This window comes from Pantherophis guttatus, chromosome 12 (genome assembly GCF_059756535.1).
Source record: "Pantherophis guttatus breed Tessera chromosome 12, ASM5975653v1, whole genome shotgun sequence".
In the NCBI taxonomy this organism is placed as follows: Eukaryota; Metazoa; Chordata; class Lepidosauria; order Squamata; family Colubridae; genus Pantherophis; species Pantherophis guttatus.
Window position 1 is genome coordinate 13880826 of NC_142074.1, and position 27701 is coordinate 13908526.

The 27701-nt window shown below is 45.6% G+C and overlaps 1 protein-coding gene across 3 annotated transcripts in view; it reads right to left on the reverse strand.

Annotated features, from left to right (window-relative positions):
• NHSL2 (NHS like 2) overlaps nucleotides 1–23346 on the reverse strand; it is a 113725-nt gene extending 90379 nt beyond the window's left edge. For 2 of the 3 annotated variants that reach the window (XM_060692111.2, XM_060692110.2), the window contains exon 1: nucleotides 22307–23346. In XM_060692111.2, the coding sequence (XP_060548094.2) occupies nucleotides 22307–22586 (280 nt within the window). In that variant the 5' untranslated portion in view covers nucleotides 22587–23346. The remainder of the gene's footprint in view (nucleotides 1–22306) is intronic. The other variant, XM_034424065.3, reaches the window with a different exon arrangement.
• Nucleotides 23347–27701: the final 4355 nt, after the last annotated feature.

Consider the following 27701-nt stretch of genomic DNA (forward strand, 5'->3'; position numbering starts at 1 on the left):
CTCCAGGCTAGAGAATAAATGGCCACTCTCTTCCTGCCTCTCCTCCTTTTCAATTTCTTGCACACTTGGGGGGGACCCTGTGTGCCCAACACTCCCCCAGAGCGAACACAACAAGGCTGGTTGCGGAAGCTGACAATGTCCCATCTGTCCCTCTTGTCACAACTTGGGCTCCAAGCGGGCAGACTGTTTGGCAGAGAGGAGATCTAACCAACCATAAGGCTCTGCGGGAAATCTCCCAGGAGCCCCTGCAGAGGTGTCAGCTGCTGTCTGAACATGCAGGAAAAATATGTTTATTATTATTATTATAAGTCCAACATCGTTCCTCTCTGCTTTTCTGAGACATGCATATGGGAGATATCTGGACCAGGGTTGGGCTTCAAAAATTTTAGCAAGGGCTTCTCTGCCCGGTTGCTGGGTGGGCGTGGCCACGGTGGGTGTGGCCTAGTCGGCCTCCTGCACCATGGTGGGGGCTGTGCATTTTTGCCCTCTCCAGGCTCCGGAGGCTTTCCTCAAGCCTCCGGGAGGGCAAAAACAGCCTCCCCAGGCTCCGGAGGCTTTCCTCAAGCCTCCGGGAGGGCAAAAACAGCCTCCCCAGGCTCCAGAGGCTATCCTCAAGCCTCCGGGAGGGCAAAAACAGCCTCCCCAGGCTCCGGAGGCTTTCCTCAAGCCTCCGGGAGGGCAAAAACAGTCTCCCCAGGCTCCGGAGGCTTTTTTCAAGCCTCCGGGAGGGCAAAAACAGCCTCCCCAGGCTCCGGAGGCTATCCTCAAGCCTCCGGGAGGGCAAAAACAGCCTCCCCAGGCTCCGGAGGCTATTCTCAAGCATCCGGGAGGGCAAAAACAGCCTCCCCAGGCTCCGGAGGCTTTTCTCAAGCCTCCGGGAGGGCAAAAACAGCCTCCCCAGGCTCTGGAGGCTTTCCTCAAGGGGCAAAAACAGTCTCCCCAGGCTCCGGAGGCTGTTTGGCAGCTGGAAATGGGCCCATTTCTGGCCTTCCCGAACTTCCAGTAGGCCCGTTTTTTGCCTTCCCGGGCCTCCCCGTGCACCCTGCACTTACCTGCATCCAAATCGGACTGTGTGGGGACTCCTGGGAGGGGAGGGGTGGGGTGGGTGTGGCCAGCCAAGAGTGGGATTTGGAGGTTCTCCGAACTGCACAGAATCTTAGCTAGAGGTTCTCCTGAACCTCTTCGAACCCCCAGCAGCCCACTCCTGCCTACAGTGCTCCGTAGACCAACCGCACAACCTGCTTGCTTTAAAACAACACTTTCTCTGTCCAAAATCCTTCTCCCACCAGCCTGCAAATGTACCATGCAGGAAAGGAACGAATGTTAAGACATCGGAAACCATCTTGCCACCTTTGGGGAAACCATGACTAGGATGACTGAGAATCTCCATAGACCTTTGCCAGGTCTGCCATTTTTAAATTAGATTTTCCCCCACCCCTTTGGCTTTCATGTCAGCCCTCTGACCAGGTCAGGAAACAGACATCACAAAAAGTAATAGAAAGAGAAATTTTGGCTATCATAACAGAACAGAATGTTAAAATTGTACAGCATTAACCTTTCCTCCCTTCCTTCTTATACCAAAAAGAGTCATGCCAGGTTGACCTTGAGTTTCTTTCTCACCTCATCCTGTATTTCTGGGATAAATCAATATTTTTGTAATGGCTGCCCCCCCTCCCCCCCCGCACACACATCATCCTCGATTTACGACAATCATTGGCACCAGAAATTCCACTGTAAGTCCTGGCAGTGGTGAAATCCAAATCTTTTTACTACCGGTTCTGTGGGCGTGGCTTGCTGGGCGTGGCAGAGGGAGGATACTGCAAAATCTCCATTCCCACCCCACTCCAGGGGAAGGATATTGCAAAATCCCCATTCCCTCCCCACTCTTGGGGGAAGGATGCTGCAAAATCCCCATTCCCACCCCACTCCAGGGGAAGGATACTGCAAAATCTCCATTCCCACCCCACTCCAGGGGAAGGATATTGCAAAATCTCCATTCCCACCCCACTCCAGGGGAAGGATACTGCAAAATCCCCATTCCCACCCCACTCCAGGGGAAGGATACTGCAAAATCCCATTTCCCTCCCCACTCCTGGGGAAAGGATATTGCAAAATCCCCATTCCCACCCCACTCCAGGGGAAGGATACTGCAAAATCCCCATTCCCACCCACTCCAGGGGAAGGATACTGCAAAATCCCAATTCCCTCCCCACTCCTGGGGAAAGGATATTGCAAAAGTTCCATTCCCACCCCACTCTGGGGCCAGCCAGAGGTGGTATTTGCCGGTTCTCTGAACTGCTCAAAATTTCCGCTACCGGTTCTCCAGATCCTGTCAGAACCTGCTGGATTTCACCCCTCAGTCCTGGCCATAACTCAAGTCGGAGCTGATTTGACGACAATTTTTACAGCAGTCGTTAACTGAATCATGGTGTTGCAAAGTGAACCCAGCTCCCCAATGAACATTTTTTTAAAAATGGAAATAGCAAGATCATAAATGCGATTTGGTTTTCAAGTGCCCGAATTGCAATTGTGAGACCAGGTTCTGATAGGATGGAGGGGGAGGAAAAAATGAAGGATTGTATTTCTTTGCAGTCATCTGGTCATTAGCACTCTCCCTGAGAGTTCTTGAGAGTGCTAATGACCAGATGACTAAAAAAAAATGCAATCCTGCCATTCACACACCCCCTATCAGAACCCATCCTTCCATATCTCCCCGCCATCAGAACTGATGAAGCTTCTTGGACGAGAAGTGAAAAATTTTCTTCTTCTTCCCTTAAGGAAAAAACAATCCAATTGTCTTTCGAAGGAAAAAAAAAAAAGCATCTTTGAGATAACTATGATCTGATGGCTGAGAATTTATTTTATCCTGTATGTTCCTTAAATCTGGTTCCCTAAAGAGTTATGCTCATGACAGACAGTAGGTGGCAGCAGTGGTTTGAACCAAGCCTTGTAATATTGAGATTTAATTACCCTTGTAGAATTATTTCCTATAGCTTGATTTTTAATGATTATTTAATTATTCTTATTCCGTGGCTTCCTCTGCCCTACCTTTGAAATGATTATCTCGTGATTCATTATTGCTTCATTATTTCCCTTGCCGCAGCTTAATTTTTAATTATTATTTCACTATTAATTATTGCCGTATTTCATTATTTCCTACTCCTACACATCTTTATCGGCCTTGCCTCATTTTCCATGAGTAATAAAAGCAAGGGGAAAAAAAATATTTTTGAAGTGAGACCCGATGTCTTTTTTTAAAAAAACATGCTTTAAAAAAACTCTCTGCGTTTAGTATTTATAACTCCAATACACAAATACTAAAGGAAGACCCATTTGGAAATAGAATGGAGATTCACTTTATAAAAATGTTTGTGTAGTAAACAAGTTTAGTTTAGTTTAGTTTAGTTTAGTTTAGTTTAGTTTAGTTTAGTTTAGTTTAGTTTAGTTTAGTTTAGTTTAGTTTAGTTTAGTTTAGTTAGAATTAAGACACGGGGTTAATGCAGAGAAGTTTCTCACCTGCCTACGGTGTCAGTTCAGAGGCAGCTTAAATACCGCAAATGCTTGAACGATGCCACTGGCCAAGACAGATCCGTGGCTTGAGCTGGTCCAAGATCCCTCTTCGGAGAAACACCTGCTCCGTACTGGGCAGCAAAACTGAGCACGGCCCTTTGCAAATCAGAACCGTAGAGCACGGGCGTACGGATTCCCTTAGAATAATGTCCCTGAACTCACACATAATGCCCCCTTCTTTTGGGCAAGGACACTCAGCTCATTCAATCAGAATTTGAAGGCACCCAAAGCCAGGCCCAGCCTTTCCCATTGAAACTCACTTCATGCCAGCCTGGCATCGGCCTCTGTGTGGGTCTCTGTGCAGGGCCCTCACTTGGCCGGCTGGGGCTCAGCCAACATCCCCGCGTGCTTGGTACTTTTGGGGCAACGTTGCCAGGAAGAGTGGGGCTGGGGGAGGCCTCTAAGAATAAGTTTCCTTGGATCGCGATATGGGCGAGCTCAATGGCGCCCTTGTTCCCTTTGGAGAAGGCTTGGCCGGCGAGCTCCATCTGTAGAGATACCAAGCAGAGGAGCGATTCTGATAGAGCCTGAGAACACTTTCGAATAGATGGTTAAGTCAGGGTGGGGGACGACACTCTCTGGAAATGTAAACACTTGAAACATTGTAAGGTGCCTGTGGTTCGGAGCGCCTCAGGCATACAGAGACAGATTTAACAGAAGTTGGAAGGGACCTTGTAGGTCATCTAGTCCAACCCCCTGCCTTTGTCCCTACACCAGGAGTCCTCAAAACTTTTTAAACAGGGGGCTAATTCATGGTCCCTCAGACTGTTGGGGGGGGGCAGGACCGGCTGGGTGGGTGGGTCATGTGACTGAGTGGGCGTGGCCAATTTACCAGTCCATTAAACAACATACACACAAATTAAACTTTAATTTGTTATGCTCCTGGGGGGGTGGAAAGGTGGTTAGTGAAGGGAAGTGGCTGCCTTGGGTGTGTGTGTGAGGGACTTCTCTTTGTGTGTGTGTGTTCCCTCTCTCTCTCTCTCTGGAGGCTGAGGAGGCCAAAAACAGGCTCATTTTTGCCCTCCTCAATCTCCAGAAGGCGGGTGGGGCCTGGTGGGTAGGTGGGGCGATGTTGGCAGGGCAGCCTCGTGGCCCCACATAGGCCGGATTAATGGCTTCAGCGGGCCGTATCCGGCCCATGGGCCATAGTTTGAAGACCCCTGCCCTACACCATTTCTGACAGATCTCTTCTTGAAAGCTTCCAGTGATGAAGCTCCCACAACTTCCGAAGGCAACTTCTGTTCCATGGGTTGATGGCTCTCACTGTCAGAAAGTTCCTCCTCATTTCTAGGTTGAATCTCTCCTTGGTCAGTTTCCATCCATTATTCCTTGCCTGGCCTTCGGGTGCTTTGGAAAATAGCTTGTCTCCCTCCTCTCTGTGGCAGCCCCTCAAATATTGGAAGACTCCTATCATGTCTCCCCTGGTCCTTCTCTTCTCTTCACTAGACTAGCCATGCCCAGTTCCTGCAACCGTTCGTCATATGTTTTAGCCTCCAGTCCCCTAATCCTCTTGGTTGCTCTTCTCTGCACTCTTTCTAGAGTCTCAACATCTTTTTTATAGTGTGGTGACCAACCTCCAACTCCAACATACCTCCAACTTGGAGAAGAATTCGCGTGGTTCCAAGGTCATTCCATTTCAGATATGGTCTCCCTCGTTGACTGGGATATTATCTATCAACTCATAGCAGGGTGTGGTGGGAAGAATGGGATGGGTTCTGAGCTATCAAATGATACCACAATTGAGGCCTCCTTTGGGGGCATCTCAAATCAGTTCTTTGAAGGATCACATCATGAGTCCTACAGGCCATTTCCCTCATGTTGGGCATCTGTTGTAGTGGTCACCCTGGCCACATTTAAAGGTCCCTGAGTCCTTGGAGTTTATTATTCAAAGGTTCTTGAAGAAATAAACGTCACAATGGGAACTATAAAAAATAAATAAATTCTGGGCTGTTCTACCCGATTTAAAATTTCTCGTAGGTGCCTCCATCCAGAAATGTCATGGAAATGTCAACGACGGTTCCTGTATATTGCACAAGTCAAAAAGAGGGCTGTGAAAATATCTTCAGACCCCTCGCAACCTGGACATAAATTGTTTCAACTTCTACCCTCAAAACAACACAATAGAGCACTGCACACCAGAACAACTAGACACAAGGACAGTTTTTTCCCCGAACGTCATCACTCTACTAAACAAAACACTGTCAAATGATTTACTAAGACTGTATTACTATTATTCTTCTCTTCCTTCCTAGTATCTATCTCTTCCCATTTATGGCTATAACCATATTGCTTGTATCTTTCAATTATATTGTTTTTACTTGTTTCCTAGCGCAATTTGATAGCTTATTAGTAACCTTGACTATGACTAAGTGTTGTATTTTTTTATTCTTGATGAATGTTTTTTATTCTCCTTATGTACACTGAGAGCATATGCACCAAAGACAAATTCCTTGTGTGTCCAATCACACTTGGCCAATAAAGAATTCTATTCTATTCTATTCTATTCTATTCTATTCTATTCTATTCTATTCTATTCTATTCTATTCTATTCCTAAAAGAGATTAGCCTGGGATGCCATTTTAATCTCCCAGAATGCCAATGTCCCAAAGCGACCCTCTCCATTTTGAGAATGGATTTCTTGGCTAGACAAACAGCTGAATGGAGAATGGATTTCTTGGCTAGACAAACATCACACAGCTGTTGCTACCCACCTTTAGAAGGAACCTAGTGGGAGAGGTGAGAATGACCTTGGCAGACAGGAGGAAGAGCCGCAGGCTGGACAATTGTTATCTAAAGCAATGGCCCCCAACCTTTTGCACTGCACTGACATGAATAAGCCCAGAGGTGGGTTTCAGCAGGTTCTGGAGAGCAGGTAGTGGAAATTTTGAGTAGTTTGGAGAACCGGTAGTAAAAATTCTGACTGGCCCCGCCACCATCTATTCTTTGCCTCCCGAGTCCCAGCTGATCGGGAGGAAATGGGGATTTTGCAGTAACCTTCCCTTGGAGTGGGGAGGGAATGGAGATTTTATAGTATCCTTTCCCTGCCATGCCCACCATGCCATGCCCAAGCCTTGCCACGCCCACCAAGCCACACCCACACAACCGGTAGTAAAAAGTTTTGAAACCCATCACTGAATAAGCCGGTAAATACAGGTAGTATTTATACAGTACAGGTACAGTACAGGTAGTCCTCCACTTATGACCACAATTGGGCCCAAAAATGTTGCTAAGCAAGACATTTGTTAAAGTGTCGCAAAAGGGGATTGCATAACCCCGGGACACTGCAACTAGCGGTAAATCCAGCCGGATCTATCCAGTTCACGTGATCCGGTAGGGCCAGCGATGGTAGGCTCCGCCCACCCGCCCGGACATCATGACGTCCTGTTTTTTACCCTCTGCGCATGTGCAGAAGGCTATGTGCATGTGTTGAAGAGGCGTGCGCACTCACATTTGCGATTCGGTAGCGAAAGTAAGTGCATTTTACCCCTGACTGCAACTGTCATAAATATGAACCATAATTGCCAAGCGTCCGACTTGTGTTTTTATCTTTTTTTTAAAAAAAATGTGCTTTTATGTTGTTGTTTTTTAAAAAAAGTTTTGTCCTTGTAAACAAAAAAACTGAAATTTGTATTTTAATTTTTAGAGTCAAATCAAATTTAAGGAAAGAAAAATAAATAAATAAAGGCAGAATCACTCCTCATAGTTGCATTGTTTTTTTGTTTAAAAAAGTTTTGTCTTTGTAAAAAAAAAACACCTGAAATTTGTATTTTAATTTTTGGAGTCAAATCAAATTTAAGGAAAGAAAAATAAATAAAGGCAGAATCACTCCTCATAGTTGCATTGTTTTTTTTTTTTTAAAGTTTTGTCTTTGTAAAAAAAAAAACCTGAAATTTGTATTTTAATTTTTGGAGTCAAATCAAATTTAAGGAAAGAAAAATAAATAAATAAAGGCAGAATCACTCCTCATGGTTGCGTTGTTTTTTTGTTTAAAAAAGTTTTGTCTTTGTAAAAAAAAACAAACCTGAAATTTGTATTTTAATTTTTGGAGTCAAATCAAATTTAAGGAAAGAAAAATAAATAAATAAAGGCAGAATCACTCCTCATAGTTGCGTTGTTTTTTGGTCTGGAGGGCGTCGAAGGCTTAAGTGACATGGGTGGGTGGGGTTTCTTGATGTCTCTCTTAAACCTGACCCCCCCACACTCAGCCCTTCCTCCTCTCAGGCCTCAGCCCTAGTCATTCAGCATCCCCGCAGCCCATCCCTGAGCTGTGTGTGTTGTTGTGTAAACTATTTGCATACACACCCTGGGTGGCACAAGTCCACTGCAGGCAGAACCAAAACACACCAAAAAAAAAAAGAAAAGAGGCCACCCACTGAGCGGGATTCATTTAATTTTAATTTAATTTTCTTTTTTTCTTTTTGCAAGATAGTTCTGGCGCTCCGGCACTTGCTGTTCCTGCTCCCACACCGGAGCGCGCAAATCTTACTCTTCTCCTTCTTTCATCTCTTTTTTGGCAGAGTTGCCAATTCTTTGCTGTTCTTTCAATATCTCCAGGAATGTTGCCCGCAACCTCCTTCCAAACAGCAGGAGGGGGAAGAGGGAAGTGATGGATCCGATTTCCGCCAGCCACACCAGATCACCTCTCCTGCTGAAGGATTATATGGGCTTTATTATTTTTTTAAAAAGATAATAGAACTTGCTGGCACCAACCTGTTTTTTAACTTTGGGAGGGGGGGAGAGAGAGGGGATGGAAGTGTGGGGGGGAGGCAAAGCCTTTTGAGGAAACCTTGAAGTGTCTTTTTCTCCACTTGCTTGCAATCAAAACTGTTAGGAAATGGTTATTTGTCTAACTAGTTGGTCAGGCAATATATAAACCAACAATGTATGTTTGCAGTCAGAAAGGTATTATATTGCTTTAAGACTGTATTGCATCATCCTGTATCCTGATTGGCTAAGCTCTGTAGCCAATGTACTTAAGGGAAGTCAGGATCATGGCTTGTGTGGATATTACACCATTTTACCTGCTTATTTGCTGTAACTCTCTACCTGATCTCTCTGCATGATCACTGTTTGATCATAGCTACAGTACATGTTGCTTTCTACTATTTATTGAATGTTTTGATATTGAACTTGTTGCTGTTTTGAAACTAAAGAAGAACTGTTTTATTGTGTATGACTACAACTGGTAAGAAGACTTTGTACTTGAAATATCCCTGGATTGATCTTTTAACTAAACTATTTAATTTGATTGAGTCCTTCGGGAATAGGGTGGTATAGAAATCAAATAAAATAAATAAAATAAATAACTCTCGTCATATCTGTGTATAACTTGGATTGTTTTTGGACTTTGCTTTACTTTTTCTAAAAGTAAAATACTACAACAACTCAGTGTGTTTGTATGTTAACTGTGATTGTTCACAACCACTCCCAGTCGCTTTTCATGTGTTTACTCAAAGGGTACTCTGCTCAATAACCCACAACATTGGTTATGAGCCAAGAATATCCTTAACAAAACATTCCAGGAATGAGGGAAACGGGAGGTTGGGTTGGATTAAAGAAGGAAATAATATATATAGGACAGTGATAATTAACCTTTTTGCCATTGTGTGCCAAAAGCAGGGGTCGCCGGGGGTAGGTGGGTGTCGCACGGGCACATACCCACACCCTTAATTCAATACGCCCCATGCATGCATGCATGACCCCCCTGCACTCCGCCCAATTTTGGCACATGATGGCCCGGTGGGCCCGGTAGGCCTGTTTTTCCCCCCACTGCAGGCTCCAGAGGCTTTGTAGGAGCCTGGGGAGGGCAAAAACTGACTTCCGCAACCCCCAGGAGGCCTTCTGGAGGAAGGGAAACACCCTGTTTTCCGACTTCCAGTGGGAGCGGAAGGCCCGTTTTTCGCCCACCCCAGCTCCAGAGGCTTTCTAGGAGCCTGGGGAGGGCAAAAACTGACTTCCCCAACCCCCCAGGAGGCCTTCTGGAGGAAGGGAAACAACCTGTTTCCCGACTTCCAGTGGGAGCGGAAGGCCCGTTTTTTGCTCTCTCCAGGCTCCAGAGGCTTTCTAGGAGTATGAAGAGGGTGAAAATGGCCTTCCCCACCCCCAAGGATGTCCTCCAGAGGCCTCCAGCATGCGCGCTGGAGCTGAGCTAGGGCAACGCTCGCATGCCCACAGATATGGCTCTGTGTGCCACCTATGGCACGCGTGCCATAGATTCACCATCACGGATATAGGGTATTTCCCCCCCCCCCAAAAAAAGTTGAATACGGGCAACCCTCGAATTACAACTGTTCATTTAGTGACCATTCAAATGAGTAGTGCCGTGGCCTATCTATCTATCTATCTATCTATCTATCTATCTATCTATCTAAAGTGTTTTTCTATCGAGGCACCTGGTCTACCCCAATATGTGGGAGGGAGCATACTGCTTCCCTTTCGCCTTTCAGCTCCAATCCAGGATCCCTCAAGCAGTCAGCATTCACGACAAACCATTTTTATACCAAATTTATATTTTGCTGATGAGAGCTAAATAGCTTGAAATAGATCTATACTAGTCTCCCTTTATTTCTTTATCAGCGAAATATAAATTTGATTATATAATTTATATTTTGCTGATAAAGAAATAAAGGAAGACTAGTATAGATCTATTTCAAGCTATTTAGCTCTCATCAGCTAGCCACGCCCTTACTCGGATTCGAACTTGGGCTGCCTGCATATTAGGCAGTTGTATTAACCTCTGAGCCAGCGAAATATAAATTTGGTGTAAAAATTTGGTTTGTTGTGAATGCGACTGCTTGAGGGCTCCTGGATTGGAGCTGAAAGGTGAAAGGATATATATATATCGCACACACGCATAGCCTGCTCAGGTGATTGCACCTTCCCCCTACACCTGCAAACTGCTCTCTGCACCAAGGAGAAAAAACAGCAGCTGAAGCTCCCTGCAAGGTTGTGTGAGCTTAAAAGGGAAAGCAAAGGGTTCCCCCGACAGGAATTTCTTTCCAGAATCCAGCAGCTTTCGGCAACCTGGCCCACATCTCTGTATCTGCTGTCTTTGCCAAGCCTGCTTTTTCTCTCTGCCAAAACCTACACCCTGGGCTGCCCTCTGGATCGCAGCCTGAAATCTGGAAGTGATTTTCCTCCTTCGAGCATCCTGGCCTGCTTGGAAGTTTAGGAAAGCCTCCGGCCTCATAAATCTCGCTGAGCTAGAAGCCATTTCCAAACCCCCGGACTCTTGTTTTCTTTCGGATCCAATGCGCCCCGCCCTGCTTTGATAGTTCTTCTTTTTTCCACCCCAGTGTTGATGTAGCAAGATTGTCTCCTGGTGAAAGGGAAAAGTTCCGTGGAGAAAGCTTCTCGGGATGATAGTGATTCAGAACAGCCTTCCCTCCCTTGAATGCTTTCATTCCGTAAAGCCAGTTTTTCCCCGATTTTAATCCCGTGCGGACTCTCCAGCCAGGGGTGAAATCCAGCAGGTTCTGACAGGTTCTGCAGAACCGGTAGCGGAAATTTTGAGTAGTTCAGAGAACCAGCAAATACCACCTCTGGCTGGCCCCAGAGTGGGGTGGGAATGGAGATTTTGCAATATCCTTCCCCCAGGAGTGGGGAAGGAATGGAGATTTTGCAGTATCCTTCCCCCAGGAGTGGGGAGGGAATGGAGATTTTGCAGTATCCTTCTGCCAGGAGTCGGGTGGGAATGGAGATTTTGCAATATCCTTCCCCTGGAATGGGGAGGGAATGGAGATTTTGCAGTACCCTTCCCTTGGAGTGGGGAGGGAATGGGGATTTTGCAGTACCCTTCCATTGGAGTGGGGAGGGAATGGGGATTTTTGCAGTATTCTTCCCCTGGAGTGGGGTGGGAATGGAGATTTTGCAATATCCTTCCCCCTGGAGTGGAGAGGGAATTTTGCAGTATCCTTCCCCCTGGGGTGGGGTGGAATGGAGATTTTGCAATATACTTCTTCCAGGAGTGGAGAGGGAATTTTGCAGTATCGTTCCCCTGGAGTGGGGAAGGATATCCTTCCCCTGCCATGCCCACCAAGCCATGCCCACAGAACAGGTAGTAAAAAAAAAATGAATTCCACCACTGTGTCCAGCCATCTACAAACCCTTCCACGCAATGAGACTCCATCTATTTGCAATCAAAACGTTCTCCTCTCTTTTCCCTCTAGTTACCAAGGAAAAACTTCTGAAAACTTAATAAATTATAAGACGATGTCCAAAATCTGCGAATGGAGGCATTTTAACAAAGTCCAGAGCAAAATGGAAAGAAACAGGAAGAGGCTCCTTCTCTAGACAGCTAGTATTGCTTACATCCATTTTTTTAAAAAAAAATCCCAGTCTGGATTTTAGATTACATTAAATTAACAGAGTTGGAAGGGACCTTGTAGGTCATCTAGTCCAACCCCCCCGCCCAAGCAGGAGACCCTACACCATTTCTGACAGATGGCAGTCCAGTCTCTTCTTGAAAGCTTCCAGTGATGAAGCTCCCACGACTTCTGAAGGCAACTTCTGTTCCATGGGTTGATTGCTCTCACTGTCAGAAAATGTCTCCTTATTTCTAAGTTGAATCTCTCCTTGGTCAGTTTCCATCCATTATTCCTTGTCCGGCCTTCGGGTGCTTTGGAAAATAGCTTGACCTCTTCCTCTCTGTGGCAGCTCCTTAAATATTGGAAGACTGCTATCATGTCTACCCTGATCCTTCTCTTCTCTTCTCTTCTCTTCTCTTCTCTTCTCTTCTCTTCTCTTTCTTTCCTTTTTCCTTCTTCCTTCCTTCCTCCCTTCCTTCCTTCTCTCCCTCCCTCTTTCCTTCCTTCCTTCCTTCCTTCCTTCCTTCCTTCCTTCCTTCCTTCCTTCCTTCCTTCCTTCCTTCCTTCCTGGGTCTCCCTAAACAGGAAAGCAGGCAAATCTGTGATCCAGAATACGCCATTTACATAAGGTCACCCAAGAGACTAAGAAAATTGACCCTACATCAATGAGCATCCCCCCTCCTTTTTTTTTTTTAACGGCAGTGTGATCTGCAACTTCAGCACATTTTGGGAGCCTTGCAAATGTCTGGTTTGACCAAGGCCATTAAAGAGTGGGAAATGTATTTCTGGAACACCGTCTTCCTTTCAGCCTTTGGGGCGAACACACTGTCCTTTCGACAAGGCCCAGCCAAGTCTGATCCAGCACTTTCTCTTTTCTTGTGAAACGTCAAGGGCAAGAACTCCTCATCTATTCAACAAGGGATGTCTCCTCTTCTCTGCCCAAATTCCCCAGAGATCCACTTTGCTCCCCAAATTGGCTGGGGAATTCTGGGAATTGAAATCCACACATCTTAAAAGGGGCCGAAGTTAAGAAACTCGGATGTAAATAGCTGTGTGAACCGATTGAGATTTAGCTGGAGAGTAGTTGCAAGGGACACGGTTAGAGGGACGCGGTGGCTCAGTGGCTAAAACGCTGAGCTTGTCGATCGAAAGGTCGACAGTTCAGCGGTTCGAATCCCTAGTGCCGCGTAACAGGGTGAGCTCCCGTTACTTGTCCCAGCTTCTGTCAACCTAGCAATTCGAAAGCACGTAGAAAAATAGGGACCACCTTTGGTGGGAAGGTAACAACGTTCTGTGCGCCTTTGGCGTTTAGTCATGCCGGCCACATGACCATGGAGACGTCTTCGGACAGCACTGGCTCTTCGGCTCAGAAACGGAGATGAGCACCGCTCCGTAAAGTCGGGAACGACTAGTACATATGTGCGAGGGGAACCTTTACCTTTTAGCTGCAAGGGGAAATTCGGAGGTGAACCTGGAAGCAAAGGGGTGCTGGCCCCAAATAGTGGGGGCTGCAAGTCCAGTTTAGCTGTCTGATGATGTGCTGGAAGTTATCTTTTCTCTTGTCATTTTTTGGGAGGGGACACGGAGAATACATTAAGGGAATGGAAGAAGTTCACCTCCCCAGAGACTCGCCTCCCCATTCCTTGCTTACTGTCTCAAAATAAAGCAAAACAAACCAAGAAATGTTGACTCCAATCTGTCCATTTGGCTCAGCTCCTTCCTTGGGCCAGGAATGAAGATGGCCTTCCCTTCCCAAATATTATTCTTAGCTCAGCTGCAGAAAACACAACAGCTGTCCACGTACCCAACTGAAGGCATAGGCATTGCCTGCAAATACGGGGACCGCACATCCTCCGTCATAAAGGACAGTCTTTTTATTTCAGAAAGCTGTCCTTGAGATAGACAGATAGGCAGACAGACAGATGGACAGACAGACACGATAGACACACACAGAGAAAGAATGATAAACAAATATATATACATATATATATATATATTTGTTTTCTGAGGTTTTTGTGGGTGTTTGTATGTAGGTCTTTGGTTATTCGGGTTTTCTCCCGTGTAAAATTGGAAGTATCTTGGCGACGTTTCGACGAAGTCTCACTCGTCATCTTCAGGCTGGTGTCTTCAGCTTCGTGCTTGTGCGAGCAAAGATATATATATATATATATATATATATATATATATATATATATATATATATATATATATATATATATCAGCAGTGAAATCCAAATTTTTTACTATCAGTTCTGTGGGCATGGCTTGGTGGGAGTGGTGTGGTTTGGTGGGCGTGGCAGGGGAAGGATACTGCACAAAGTCCCCATTTCCTCCCCATTCCTGGGGGAAGGATATTGTAAAATCTCCATTCCTACCCCACTCTGGGGCCAGCCAGATGTGGTATTTGCTGGTCCTCCGAACTACTCAAAATTTCCACTACCAGTTTTCCAGAACCTATCAGAACTTGCTGGATTTCACCCCTGATATGTATGTGTGTGTGTGTGTGTATGTATGACAAAGAGATAGATAGGATAGGATAGGATAGGATAGGATAGGATAGGATAGGATAGGATAGGATAGGATAGAATAGAATAGAATAGAATAGAATAGAATAGAATAGAATAGAATAGAATAGAATAGAATAGAATAGAATAAAGTTAGTCATCACTGACCTATACCAACTTTAAAACAGTTAACTGTCTGGGTTAATTTCATCCATAAAGGTTTTAAATTTTCTTGAAAGCTTCAGCACCTGCCATTTTTTTTAAAAAAAAACCTCCCTCTTTGCCAGAGTGAAATGCTGATAATTCAATGACTTCCAAAGGAGAGGATTTGAATGCCAATGGCTTTCCCCAAGCAAAATGACCAGGATCTGACAGAGCCTTTTTCTCATCGGTCCTGCTTGACATTATTCCCATTTTACAGATGAAACCTCTCCAGCCCAGCTTCCTGTCTCCACATGTTTGGCTTCGGAGTTTTGCAGAGGGACATGGAAGGCAAAACTCTGGGGAATCATAAAGAGTTCATTGACTCCGATTTCCTGTCGTTCTTTCCCACCCTCCAGCCGGTTTAAAGTTTCGATTCTCTGCCAATTTGGCAAAAGGTTCTCCTGCGAGGCTGAAGTCCAAACCCGGGAAGCATCTGTACTCCGCCCTGTGGCTCCTTCCTGCGTGCCGAATTCAATTCTTAAACGATGTTCTGGGTTTAGGTTTCATCTAGTCTCCTACTCCTAATTCCCTGTATCTGGAACGCCGGCCGATGAATCATCACCCCCAAACTTCTTACATCCCAGAATACGCTACAAAAAGCCGAATCCAATTGCAACAGGAGATGATAGCCCCTTCGATACACAGCTTCAGTCTAAGACAGGACATTTAACTCTTTATGGCCAGGCCTTCTTATTAACCTCAAGAAGTCTTGACTCCAAATGACGCAGGAGATCAGACCAAGGAGGCTCATATTTTAAGTTCTTCCTTGGGAGTGAAACTGATTACATGACCTCAGGCTGGCTAAATAGTCCTAGAACAAAACCAAGAACTTTGAGAACACGTATTATTGTCATCACGAAGTTTCCAGCAGTTTAGGCTTCCTCAGCCTGGTGTGATGTGCAGCGGGTTCTATGTTGCCGCCAGATGAGTCCCAAGAGACGTGATGGCGCAGTGGTTAGAATGCAGGATTGCAGGATAATTCTGCCCACTGCCAGCAGTTCGATCCTGACTGGCTGATGGTTGACTTGGCCTTCCATCTGTCCTAGGTTGGTAAAATGAGGACCCAGATTGTTGGGGGCAAGGTGCTGACTCTGTAAACCACTTAGAGAGGAGCGTGAAGTTGTATATAAGTCTAAGTGCTATTGCTATTGCCCTTCCTTCCTTCCTAGAATAGAATAGAATAGAATAGAATAGAATAGAATAGAATAGAATAGAATAACAGAGTTGGAAGGGACCTTGGAGGTCTTCTAGTCCAACCCCCTGCTCAGGCAGGAAACCCTACACCACTTCAGACAAATGGTTATCCAACATCTTCTTAAAAACTTCCAGTGTTGGAGCATTCACAACTTCTGCAGGCAAGTTGTTCCACTGATTAATTGTTCTAACAGTCAGGAAATTTCTCCTTAGTTCTAAGTTGCTTCTCTCCTTGATTAGTTTCCACCCATTGCTTCTTGTCCTTCCTTCCTTCCTTCCTTCCTTCCTTCCTTCCTTCCTTCCTTCCTTCCTTCCTTCCTTCCTTCCTGTTAGAATGCAGTATTGCAGGCTAATTCAGTTCACTGCCAGGAGTTTGATCCTGACCAGCTCACGGTTGACTCGGCCTTCCATCCTTCCCAGGTCGGTCAAACGAGGACCCAGATTGTTGAGGGCAATAGGCTGACATTGTAAACTGCTTAGGGAAGGTCGTAAAGCACTATGAAGCGGTATATAAGTCTAAGCGCTATTGCGCTTGCTATACTTCAACCCATCTGGGAGTACATGCAGGTTAGGGAAAATTGCAACAGGTTGGCTTCCCTATGCTGGCTGGGGAATTCTAGGTATTGAAGTACACGTATCTTCAAATTGCCAAGGTTGAGAAATATTGCCTTATGGTGCATTGTTTGACGTTTTAATGTGTCAGCTGCTAACTCGGAAGGAAGAGGGGAACTCTTCCATAAGAGCAGGAAATATGAACTACTTAGTGCTGAATATGATTTCCAAATAAACAGCATCTTCGAAAAGGGTTATGTTTGGCCAGATGAAGGTTACATTTGGACACAGGAAGCATCATTTGTAAATGAGAAGAGCCTGGTGGAGCAGTGGACTAAGCGCTGTTATGAAGAGACCACACACACACAAAGGTTGAGGATGTATGTGGTAACTTTATTGTCTTACATAGTGACATTATATAGTTTGTTACTTTCAAGTTACAGCATACTTGGCAGAATATCATTGGCTCACAGAATCTTCCAGGTAACTTAAATCATAGGTTAATCATTACTGCTGGCTTAAGCACTTCTAATATTTGGCTATAATTAAAATCTAACACACATCCCACTTCCTCTCCTCCTGTTCCTCTTGTTTACAGAATTAGGGTCTTATCTTCTAATGTAATTTCCTGGCGCTTACGTGCAAGTAACCTTCCTTATCTGAGGTTTGCCATCCAAGATAGGAAATTCCCTGCACATATGCAAACTGCAGACCCCCTACACTGTTAAAGTAGCACTTAGTTGCCAGCTGCCTGCAATTCCTGCAAGTTCGAATCTCACCAGGCTCAGGGTTGACTCAGCCTTCCATCCTTCCGAGGCAGGTAAAATGAGGACCCGGTTTGTGGGGGCAATAAGCTGACTTTGTATAAAAAAGAACACCGCTTGGGGGGGGGGCGAAAGCCCTACTAAGCAGGTATATACAAAAGTATGAAGGCTATTGCTTAATGCATTGTAAGCCGCCCTGAGTCTCCGGAGAAGGGCGGCATATAAATTGAACTAATAAATAATAATAATAAATAAATAATGCACCACAAATCTCTCAGCAGTTTCTGCTCCCAAGTACAGTTTTCCTTCTGCCCCACTTAGGCGGGTGACCAAATCCTATGGCTGCTTTGGGCTGCCTTGAGCAGAGGAACAAATAAAGGTAAAGGTAAAGGTTCCCCTCGCACATACATGCTAGTCGTTCCCGACTCTAGAGGGCGGTGCTCATGTCCATTTCGAAGCCGAAGAGCCAGCGCTGTCCGAAGACGTCGCCGTGGTCATGTGGCTGGCATGACTAAACGCCAAACGCGCACGGAACGCTGTTACCTTCCCACTAAAGGTGGTCCCTATTTTTCTACTTGCATTTTTTTACGTGCTTTCAAACTGCTAGGTTGGCAGAAGCTGGGACAAGTAACGGGAGCTCACCCTGTTATGCGGCACCAGGGATTCGAACCGCTGAACTCTGTAACAGCCTGAGTGGCGTAGGAGGATAATGCCTCCTAAGGCAGCATTTAACATCCAGCTGCCTGCAATTACTGTGAGTTCAATTCTCACCAGGCTCAAGGTCGACTCAGCCTTCCATCCTTTCTAAGGTAGGTGAAATGAGGACCCAGTTTGTGAGGGCAATAAGCTGACTTTGTATAAATATACAAAAGTATGAAGGCTATTGCTTAACGCATTGTAAGACGCCCTGAGACTCCGGAGAAGGGCGGCATATAAATCAAATTTAAAAACAAACAAACAAAAAAAAAACTGCTGACCTTTTGATCGACAAGCTCAGCGTCTTAGCCACTGAGCCACGGCGTCCCCCAGAAGAACAAATAAGCTAATGTCAAAACCAATCCAAACTCTCCCAGGACTGTCTGGAAAGAAAAGCAGTTCTTATACTTTTAAACTGTACTTCCTCAGCTGAGAAATAGGACCCCAGGATGCTGCAGCCGTGGTAAATGCATGCAGGGTGCAAAGCACCCTGATTTTGATCACAAGATTAAAAAAAAACAACAACTACGGTGTGTGTGTGTGGGGGGGGGGGAATACTACATTGGTCATAAGTGCCATGACCTGTTGTAAGTTACGATTTTCAGCACTGATGCAACTTTGAACAGTTGTCATGTGACAGACGAATGCCAACCCGACTTAAATCTGAGATTTACAAGACAACCATCTGCCCTGTGGCACTGAATGCTGGGCAGCCACAACAGGGACCGAAAGCTCTCTCCGTGCCACGGAAATGCGAAGGCTGCGTTGGATATGGGGCCTCTCCCTTCTTGACCACATCACAAATGACACCATTTGACAGCATTTTGGTGTGGCACCAATCATAGAGACGACTAGAGAAGGCCGACTCCGCTGGTATGGACATGTACACAGAGCAGCATAGCATCTTCCACCGTTGCCAAGACTGCCTACAAACTAGAAATCAATGGCCGGTGACCTCGCGGGCACTCAAAACAGAGATGGCAAGACACCATCAACAAAGAGATGTAAGCTGCGGGCCTGCGCCCTGGAGACGCAGCTGACTGTGCAAAGTGGAGTTCAATGATTCGAAAAGCAGATCCTGCACCTGTGGGAATATGTTGGGAGGAGGAAGAGGAGGAAGGAGAAGGAGAAGGAGAAGGAGGAGAAGGAAGAAGAAGAGGAGGAGGAGGAGGAAGAAGAAGAGGAGGAGGAGGAGAAGGAAGAAGAAGAAGAGGAGGAGGAGGAGGAAGTAATGACAGCTTGGCTCAAAATGCATGTTGTAAAGTGAGAAATTACTCAAAGGCTGGCTTGCCATGAAAGTTTATGGAGAACTGGAATAACAATGCTTTCCTCCCACTACCTCCAGCTCTTTCTCCAAATTATTAAACCAGCCACGGACATTTGCGGCATATTTCCAGATTCTATATTAATTTTAATGCTGGAAGAATTACAAGAAGAAGAAGAGGAGGAGGAGGAGGAGGAGGAGGAAGAGGAGGAGGAAGAAGAAGTAGAAGTAGAAGAAAAAGAAGAAACTTTGAACAGTTGTTAAATGAATAGTCATAACTTGAGAACTATCTGTACCAGAAAACAGCAAAAGTTGCCTCCCTGGGAAGCAATAACACCATTCACACAATCTTGTAAGAAGAGCAACATTTTACACCATCTTTCCTGGCCAAAAGAGGAATGGGTTTGGGCACCTTCTTTCCAGAGGCATTCAAATTCCACACACAGGGACATCCGAAGGTAAAATGTAATTAAGCTGCAGCATCTGCCTGATTTAATTAGCTCTGGTCTCAAGTCTCAGCCCATAATGGAAAGTGGAGCAGATCTCGCAGCCCAAAAGATGCAGAGTTTACAAGCAGGATGCCTCCCTTCCCCTTAATCCGGGGGGTGGGATTCCTCCCCTTTTTCCTTCAGCCCCCCCCCCACCCCAAGGATCTTTTCTCACCCCCTTCCGGAGGAGACCACCAAATCCGAAGGGAAGGAACCAAAGCCACGCGAAAGCCACGGCCCTCCCACCGCCGAAGCCTCGGAGCGGAAAAAAAGCCTCTGAACATAAGCAAAGTTCCCCTCGCCTCCTTCCTCACCGAAAGAGCCAACCTAGGGAGTTGCAGAAGGGTGGGTATCAGAAGAATAACAGAGTTGGAAGTTTGCAGAAGGCAACTGGATGTTTCAAACTGGACTTTGAAAGATCTTCAAAGAAAGAAAACCCAAGGAAGTCCAGTTGCCTCCTGAAAAAAGCACCATGACCTGGATGACGGAGAATCTCTACAGACTTTTAGCTACACAATTTGGGATGAACAACCCTTTGAATGGTGTGCGAGTAGAGGAAAAAAATTGCAGACTACAGGAACCAGGAGTACCACTCAGGTGACCCTGAGGACACAGATAAATCTCCAGGTGCTTCAACGACCCTCTAAAACAGGAGTGGGCAACTATGGCCCTTTTATGACTTGTGGACTTCAACTCCCAGAATTCCTGAGCCAGCCATGTTAGCTCAGGAATTCTGGGAATTGAAATCCACAAGTCATAAAAAGGGCCATAGTTGCCCACCTCTGCTCTAAAAGGATGCAAAGGACCAGGTGTCTGCAAGGCGTCTCAATCCTTCCATTCCCCACCCTCCCAGTCAGAGCTGAAGAAGCTTCTTTGGATGAGAAGCAAAATGTCTTCAAAAGAAAAAAAAACAAGGAAGTCCAGTTGCCTCCTGAAAAAAAGCATCTTTGGGACAATCATGACCTAGATGACTGAGAATCTCCACAGTCTTTTAGCTACACAATTTGGGATGAAAATCCTTGGAATGGTGTGGGAGTAGGAATAGATTTCCAGAGGGGAAAAAATTGCAGACTACAGAAACCGTTTGCACCACTCAGGTGACCCTGAGGACAGAGATAAACTTCCAAGTGCTTCAAGGCCCCTCTAAAACAGAAGTCCTCAAACTTGGCAGCTTTAAGACTTGCGGACTTCAATTCCCAGAATTCTCCAGCCAGCTATGCTATGCTGTGCTAGAGAATTCTGGGAATTCTGGCTAGAGAATTCTGGGAATTGAAGTCCACAAGTCTTAAAGCTGCCAAGTTTGAAGACTTCTTGCTCTAAAAGGATGCAAAGGACCAGCTGACTAAGGACACTAAGATAGATCTATTTCGGACTTATAAATCCTCATCAGTTAGCCACACCCTCATCCCATGTATCCTCCCTGTAAAGGTTCAGTATTTGTTTTCTTTCCTTTTGGTAGGCTTTATGTGTATTTCTCTTTAGCCATGTTCTTCCTACGTAAACTTCTAGGCTTTTTTTTTCTGGCAGCCAGCAAACACTCTGCTGCCCATTGGGAGACTAAGGAGACTAAGATAGATCTATTTCGGACTAATAAGTCCTCATCAGTTAGCCACACCCTCATCCCATGTATCCTCCCTGTAAAGGTACAGTATTTGTTTTCTTTCCTTTTCGTAGGCTTTATGTGTATTTCTCTTTAGCCAGGTTTAGCCATACATACATACATACATATGTAGGTCTTTGGTTATTCGGGTTTTCTCCCGTGTAAAATTGGAAGTGTCTTGGCGACGTTTCGACGAAGTCTCATTCGTCATCCATATATGTATGTATTCGTCATCTATATGTTTTCGTCATCTATATATATATATATATATATATGTATTTTTCTTCAACCGGGTATTTTCCTACCTAAACCAAGTTTCTCAACTTGCAGCCATAGCTCAGTGAAATCACATCCACTATCCTAGGCTTCTTCAGACAGCAAGTAAGCATTTTGATGGCTATTGCTTGCTTGCTGTCTGAAGAAGCCTAGGATAGTGGATGTGATTTCACTGAGCTATGGCTGCAAGTTGAGAAACTTGGTTTACGGAGGAAAATACCCGGTTGAAGAAAAATACATACAAAAACCTACGATAAGAGAAGAAAGCATATATATATGATAAGAGAAGAAAGCATATCTATCTATCTATCTATCTATCTATCTATCTATCTATCTATCTTTTATCTATCATCTATCTAATCTATCTATCTATCTATCTATCTATCTATCTATCTATCTGCCTATTCGCCCATGGAGACTCAAGGCTGCTTACAGAATATTCTTCTTCTTCTTCTTCTTCTTCTTCTTCTTCTTCTTCTTCTTCTTCTTCTTCTTCTTCTTCTTCTTCTTCTTCTTCTTCTTCTTCTTCTTCTTCTTCTTCTTCTTCTTCTTCCCTCCTCCTCCTCCTCCTCCTCCTCCTCCTCCTCCTCCTATCTATCTATCTATCTATCTATCTATCTATCTATCTATCTATCTATCTATCATCATCTCATCTTGAAAATCCCCCCCTCCCGTGATGGTTTGGGACATCGGAGAAAGCCCACTGCCCTTTTTCTTTGCGCGCAGCTTTCCCTCCGTGTTTCCTTGGGGGTGTTGAAAGCACCGTCCCCCACCCCACTTTCGCTGGGAGGGGTTTCTCGTTGGTTCCCATCCCCCCACCCTCCTGCTCCTCTTCTTCCTCCCCCCTCCCCTCTCCTCTTTTTTCTCCCCCCCTCCCCTCTTTCTTACCTGGCTCCGAAGAAGCCCCCGGGCGGAGGAGACCACGCACCCGGCGGAGGCGCCCCCGCAGGCGGTGGGCGCGTCTGGAAAGCTCCAGCAGGCGCCCCTCCAGCTCGCCCAGCAGCGCCGCCGAGTGGCCGCACAGGTCGGCCAGCTGGCGGAGCAGGGCCAGCGTCGTCAAGCCGCACACCTCGTGCAGCTGGGCCAGCGGCAGCCCGGCCAGATGTGGGGCAGCGGCCGCCGAAGGGAGCAGCCGCCGGGGTTCCACCGTGCGCTTCCAAAAAGGCATCGCCTGGCCGCCTCGAGGAGACCGGCGGGCGCCAGGACGCAAAACGGGGTGGAAAAGCCAGTGGGGGGGGGGGCGCCCCGTCGGTTCCTCGGGGATCCTTGGAGCACGTCCGCTAAAGCAACCCAGAAGAGCCTCTCTCGCCCCGTCGGAAGAGCCGGAGGTGGAGCTGCCCGTGGAAACCCTCCACGGTTCTCTCGGGACGCGCGCCTCCTTGCCAAGCGGGGGAAAACTCCGCAGAGCGCGCGGGCGACCGGTTGGAGATTCTGGACGACGGCCAAAGGTCCTTCCTTCCTTCCTTCCTTCCTTCCTTCTTTCTTTCTTTCTTTCTTTCTTTCTTTCTTTCTTTCTTTCTTTCTTTCTTTCTTTCTTTCTTTCTTTCTTTCTTTCTTTCTTTCTTTCTTTCTTTCTTCCTTTCTTCCTTCCTTCCTTCCTTCCTTCCTTCCTTCCTTCCTTCTTTCTTTCTTTCTTTCTTTCTTTCTTTCTTTCTTTCTTTCTTTCTTTCTTTCTTTTCCCCTTCCCTTCTTCGGGCTTCTCAAAATCGCGCTTTTGCTTCTCCCGGGCACCGCTGGAAGGAAGGGAGAGGAAATTTCCTCGGGGTCAGCCCAGCCCTAGTCGCCAAAGAAAGCTCGCCCTCCACCCACTTAATGCGGGCGCGGTTGGACGGCGCGGCTCTTAACTTTTAGGATCGCGGCTCCGTCCGGGGCGCAAGCTTGCCCAGCGGCCAAAAGGGAATGGACCGCTTTGGGGAAGGAAACGGACGCGCACAAAAAAAAAAAAAAAAAAAGCTACACACACACACATGCACATATATACACACACAGAGAGAGAGAGAGAGAGAGAGAAAGGAAAAAATCCGCCTCTCCCTGGCTGCCCGTCAAAAGCGTTCAGGAGCGAGGCGCGCAAAAGGGACGCGTTTCAGTCTCATTACGCGCGATGTTGGCCTACTAAGCAGGGTTGTTGTGTGGACTTCATGGGGGGAAAATGGGGGGGTCGGGCTTGGGAGAAAGTTGGGAACCCCGCCTAAAAAATAAAAGCGAGTCCAGACAGCTAAAAACATAACTTAAAAAAAAAAAACACAGTCAAATCACAGCATACTTTTTCCTACTTGCTCAGGATTACTTTTTAAATTTCTCAATCCATTATTCCTCTTGTGATGCACAAGCAGTGGGTTCTGCCTTATAGGCACTGTGTACCCGAAAAGAGAATGAGAACAAAAAGATATGTTTAATATGTTAAATGGTTTATTTTCCAGCCTTGGCATAGGGTGAGTCATCTTTCATTTGTGGAGATTATTATCTGATCGTTTCTGTTGGATCTGATCTCTTTAATACAAACCCTTTCTCCATTTGACCCCAGAATTTACATGGAATACATTAAAGTAGGGCGCTCTGGTGGCTCAGCAGACTAAAGCACTGTTATTAGCATCCACTTACATCTGCTGCCTGCAATTACTGCAAGTTCGAATCTCACCAGGCTCAAGGTTGACTCAGCCTTCCATCCTTTCTAAGGTAGGTAAAATGAAGACCCAGATTATGGGAGCAATAAACTGACTTTTGTATAAATATACAAAAGTATGAAGGCTATTACTTAACACATTGTAAGCCGCCCTGAGTGTCCGGAGAAGGGCAGCATATAAATAAAATAAAATAAAATAAAATAAATAAAATAAAATAAAATAAAATAAAGTCATCTTTGAGTCAAGTTTAGTCTCAGAGACATTCCTCTGTAGGGTTTTTTGTTTGTTTGTTTTTTGGGGGCATGATACAAATTCATTAAGGCTCTAGAAGCTTTTTTACAGTTACAGAATGGAACCTACTTGAGCTAAATTTCCAGGGTTGTAAAAAAAAGCTAAAAGAATTTGTAAAAATAGGTTTATGGGGACACCTGCTGGCCATTGCATGAACAGCATCAGAACTTGATCAGGTGTCCTATTTAAGTTTCAAAATTCAGTTCAAAGTTACAAAAGTATGCCCAGGCACAACAAATTTCATTGTTTCCATTTGAAAGGCAACGCGCTATATGTCTTGTTGATTTCAATGCATGTTGAGTCTCAAAAGTCGAAAGCAACAAATACCAAAACACTAAGTGTGTTTCTTTCAATGGCCTCGAACCGGTAGCCAGCTGGAGACTTTGGGTGGATTCAGAAACGAAGCATCTTGGGAGATGTAAAAGAAATATCAGGGCTGTAGGAAATAAAAGAAAAAAAAATCAAATATTGCTGTCAAGAAAATTACATGGATTAGATTAGATTAGATTAGGTTAGGTTAGGTTAGATTTTTAAAAAGTTGGAAGGGACCTTTTAGGTCATCTAGTCCAACCCCCTGCTCAAGGAGGAGATCCTACACCATTTCTGAAAAACGTCTGTTAAGTCTCTTCTTGAAAGCCTCCAGTAATGAAGCTCCCATAACTTCTGAAGGCAACTTCTGTTCCATTGGTTGATTGCTGTCACTGTCAAAAAATTTCTCCTTATTTCCAGGTTGAATCTCTCCTTGTTCAGTTTCCATCCATTGTTCCTTGTCTGGCCTTCAAGTCCTTTGGAAAATAGCTTGGCCCCCTCCTCTCTGGGGCAGCCCCTCAAATATTGGAAGGCTGCTATCCTGTCTCCCCTGGTCCTTCTCTTCACTAGACTAGCCATGCCTGGTTCCTACAACCGTTCATCGTATGTTTTAGCCTCCAGTCCCCTAATCCCCTTGGTTGCTCTTCTCTGCACTCTTTGTAGAGTTTAGAGAGTTATGGATGTGTCCTGGATAAAGTCACCAGGAACCAAATCAGATGGAGGCTTCATCTCATTGGGTCTATTTCAGTGGTGGAATTCAATTTTTTTTTACTACCGGTTCTATGGGCGTGGCTCGGTGGGCATGGCAGGGGAAGGATACTGCAAAATTCCCTCTCCACTCCAGGGGCAAGGATATTGCAAAATCTCCATTCCCACCCCACTCCAGGGGAAGGATACTGCAAAATTCCCTCCCCACTCCTGGGAGAAGGATATTGCAAAATCTCCATTCTCACCCCGCTCTGGGGCCAGTGGTATTTGCCAGTTCTCCGAACTACTCAAAATTTTCACTACCGGTTCTTCAGAACCTGCTGAATAGCACTCCTGCCTTGCAGGATGGAGTCTGAACAACTGAATGGAGCTGAGTGTTTACTGACCGGGTGCCCTTCCTGTTGCCAATGGGGAGTTATATATTCAGCAGATATATTCTCATTGTGCCCAGAGAGAGAAATAACTGCCTCTACTAGGATCGAACTCACAACCTCCTGATTGTGAGGCGAGAGCTCCACCTCTAGGCCATCGCACTACTTCCTATCGCCCCTGTCACATTTTAGGGTTTTTTTTTTCCCTTCGTTTTGTTCATTTGAATTTGTAATCTTTGTTTGATGAATAAACAAACAAATATGCTTTTATTTGGCATCCTCCTGAATTCAAGAGCAAAACCTCACAATTTCACAGTTCTTTAATTACAACCATCTAGTTCAGGGGTCAGCAACCTTAAATACTCAAAGAGCCACAAAGGTCCTAAACGGAAGCGCCCCATTCAATTCTGGAGCCGACTGGAAGTCCGGTTCCCCCACCATAGAGTCTCCTCCTAGTGCAGCATCCTTTTTCCTCTGCTGATCGTAAATCCATTCCCCTACCATAGAGTCTCCTCATAACCGAAAGCCCTATCAATTGTGGAGCCGACCAGCAACAGGGAGCTGCAGCAGAGGGATGAAAGAGCCACATGCGGCCCCAGAGCTGCAGGTTGCTGACCCCTGATCTAGTTCCATCTCAAGGGACATGGTGGCTCAGTGGCTGAGCTTGTGGATTGAAAGGTCGGCAGTTCGGCGGTTCAAATCCCTAGTGCCGCATAACGGAGTGAGCTTCCATTACTTGTCCCAGCTTTTGCCAACCTAGCAGTTCAAAAGCACATAAAAAATGCAAGAGAAAAATAGGGACCCCCTTTGGTGGGAAGGTAACAGCATTCCGTGCGCCTTTGGCATTTAGTCATGCCAGCCACATGACCACGGAGACGTCTTCGGACAGCGCTGGCTCTCCGGCTTTGAAACGGAGATGAGCACCGCCCCCTAGAGTCGGGAACGAGTAGCACGTATGTGCGAGGGGAACCTTTACCTTTAGCTTTTTAGTTCCATTTTCTCCTGAGGTCCTTCCCCGCTCAGCTACGGAGAGCAAAACACATTGAATTTCCAAAAATCAGCTTTTGTTTGGATGCTCCAATGCAAAGCCCCTCACTGTCCCTATTTAGAAAGTGATCTCTGCTGACACGCAGGCTGGATCCCAGCTCAAAACCTCACCTCCTGCTGTGGTTCCAATTGATTTTCTTTCATTAGCATGCGGTGTGGGTTGGGAGAATGTCACTCAGCAGCAATCAATCAATGTCAATTCCATTTGGGATGACAAATGCCTTTCCTCACTTTAACTTGGTTGATTGAGCTGGTAAAATACCTAGGTTTTTGCAGAGTTTTTTTAAAAAAAAACCGCACCAAGGGCATATTTAAGGGGCTGGGCTGCTGTCCTGCATGATTTTAGGAGTTGTCCTTGAAGAATGGCTGGAACAACTCAAGCTGTGAGAGAAAGAGAGGAAAGGGAAAGAGAAAGAGAAAGGGGGAAAGGAAAAGAATGAGAAAGGAAAAAGGGAAAGGAGTGAGAAAGGAAAAAGGGAAAGGAATGGGAAAAGAAAGGAATGAGAAAAGAAAGGGAAAGGAAAGGAATGAGAAAGGAAAGGAAAAAGGGAAAGGAAAGGGAAAGGAAACGAATGAGAAAGGAAAGGAATGAGAAAAGAAAGGGAAAAGAAAAAGGGGAAGGAATGAGAAAATAAAGGAATGAGAAGGGAAAGGGAAAGGAATGGGAAAATAAAGGAATGAGAAAGGAAAGGGAAAGGAATGGGAAAAGAAAAGAATGAGAAAGGAAAGGGAAAGGAAAGGAAAGGAATGAGAAAGGAAAGGGGGAAAGGAAAAGAATGAGAAAGGAAAGGAATGAGAAAAGAAAGGGAAAGGAAAAAGGGAAAGGAAAGGAATGAGAAAAGAAAGGAATGAGAAAGGAAAGGGAAAGGGAAAAAGAAAGGAAAGGGAAAGGGAAAGGAAAGGAATGAGAAAAGAAAGGAATGAGAAAGGAAA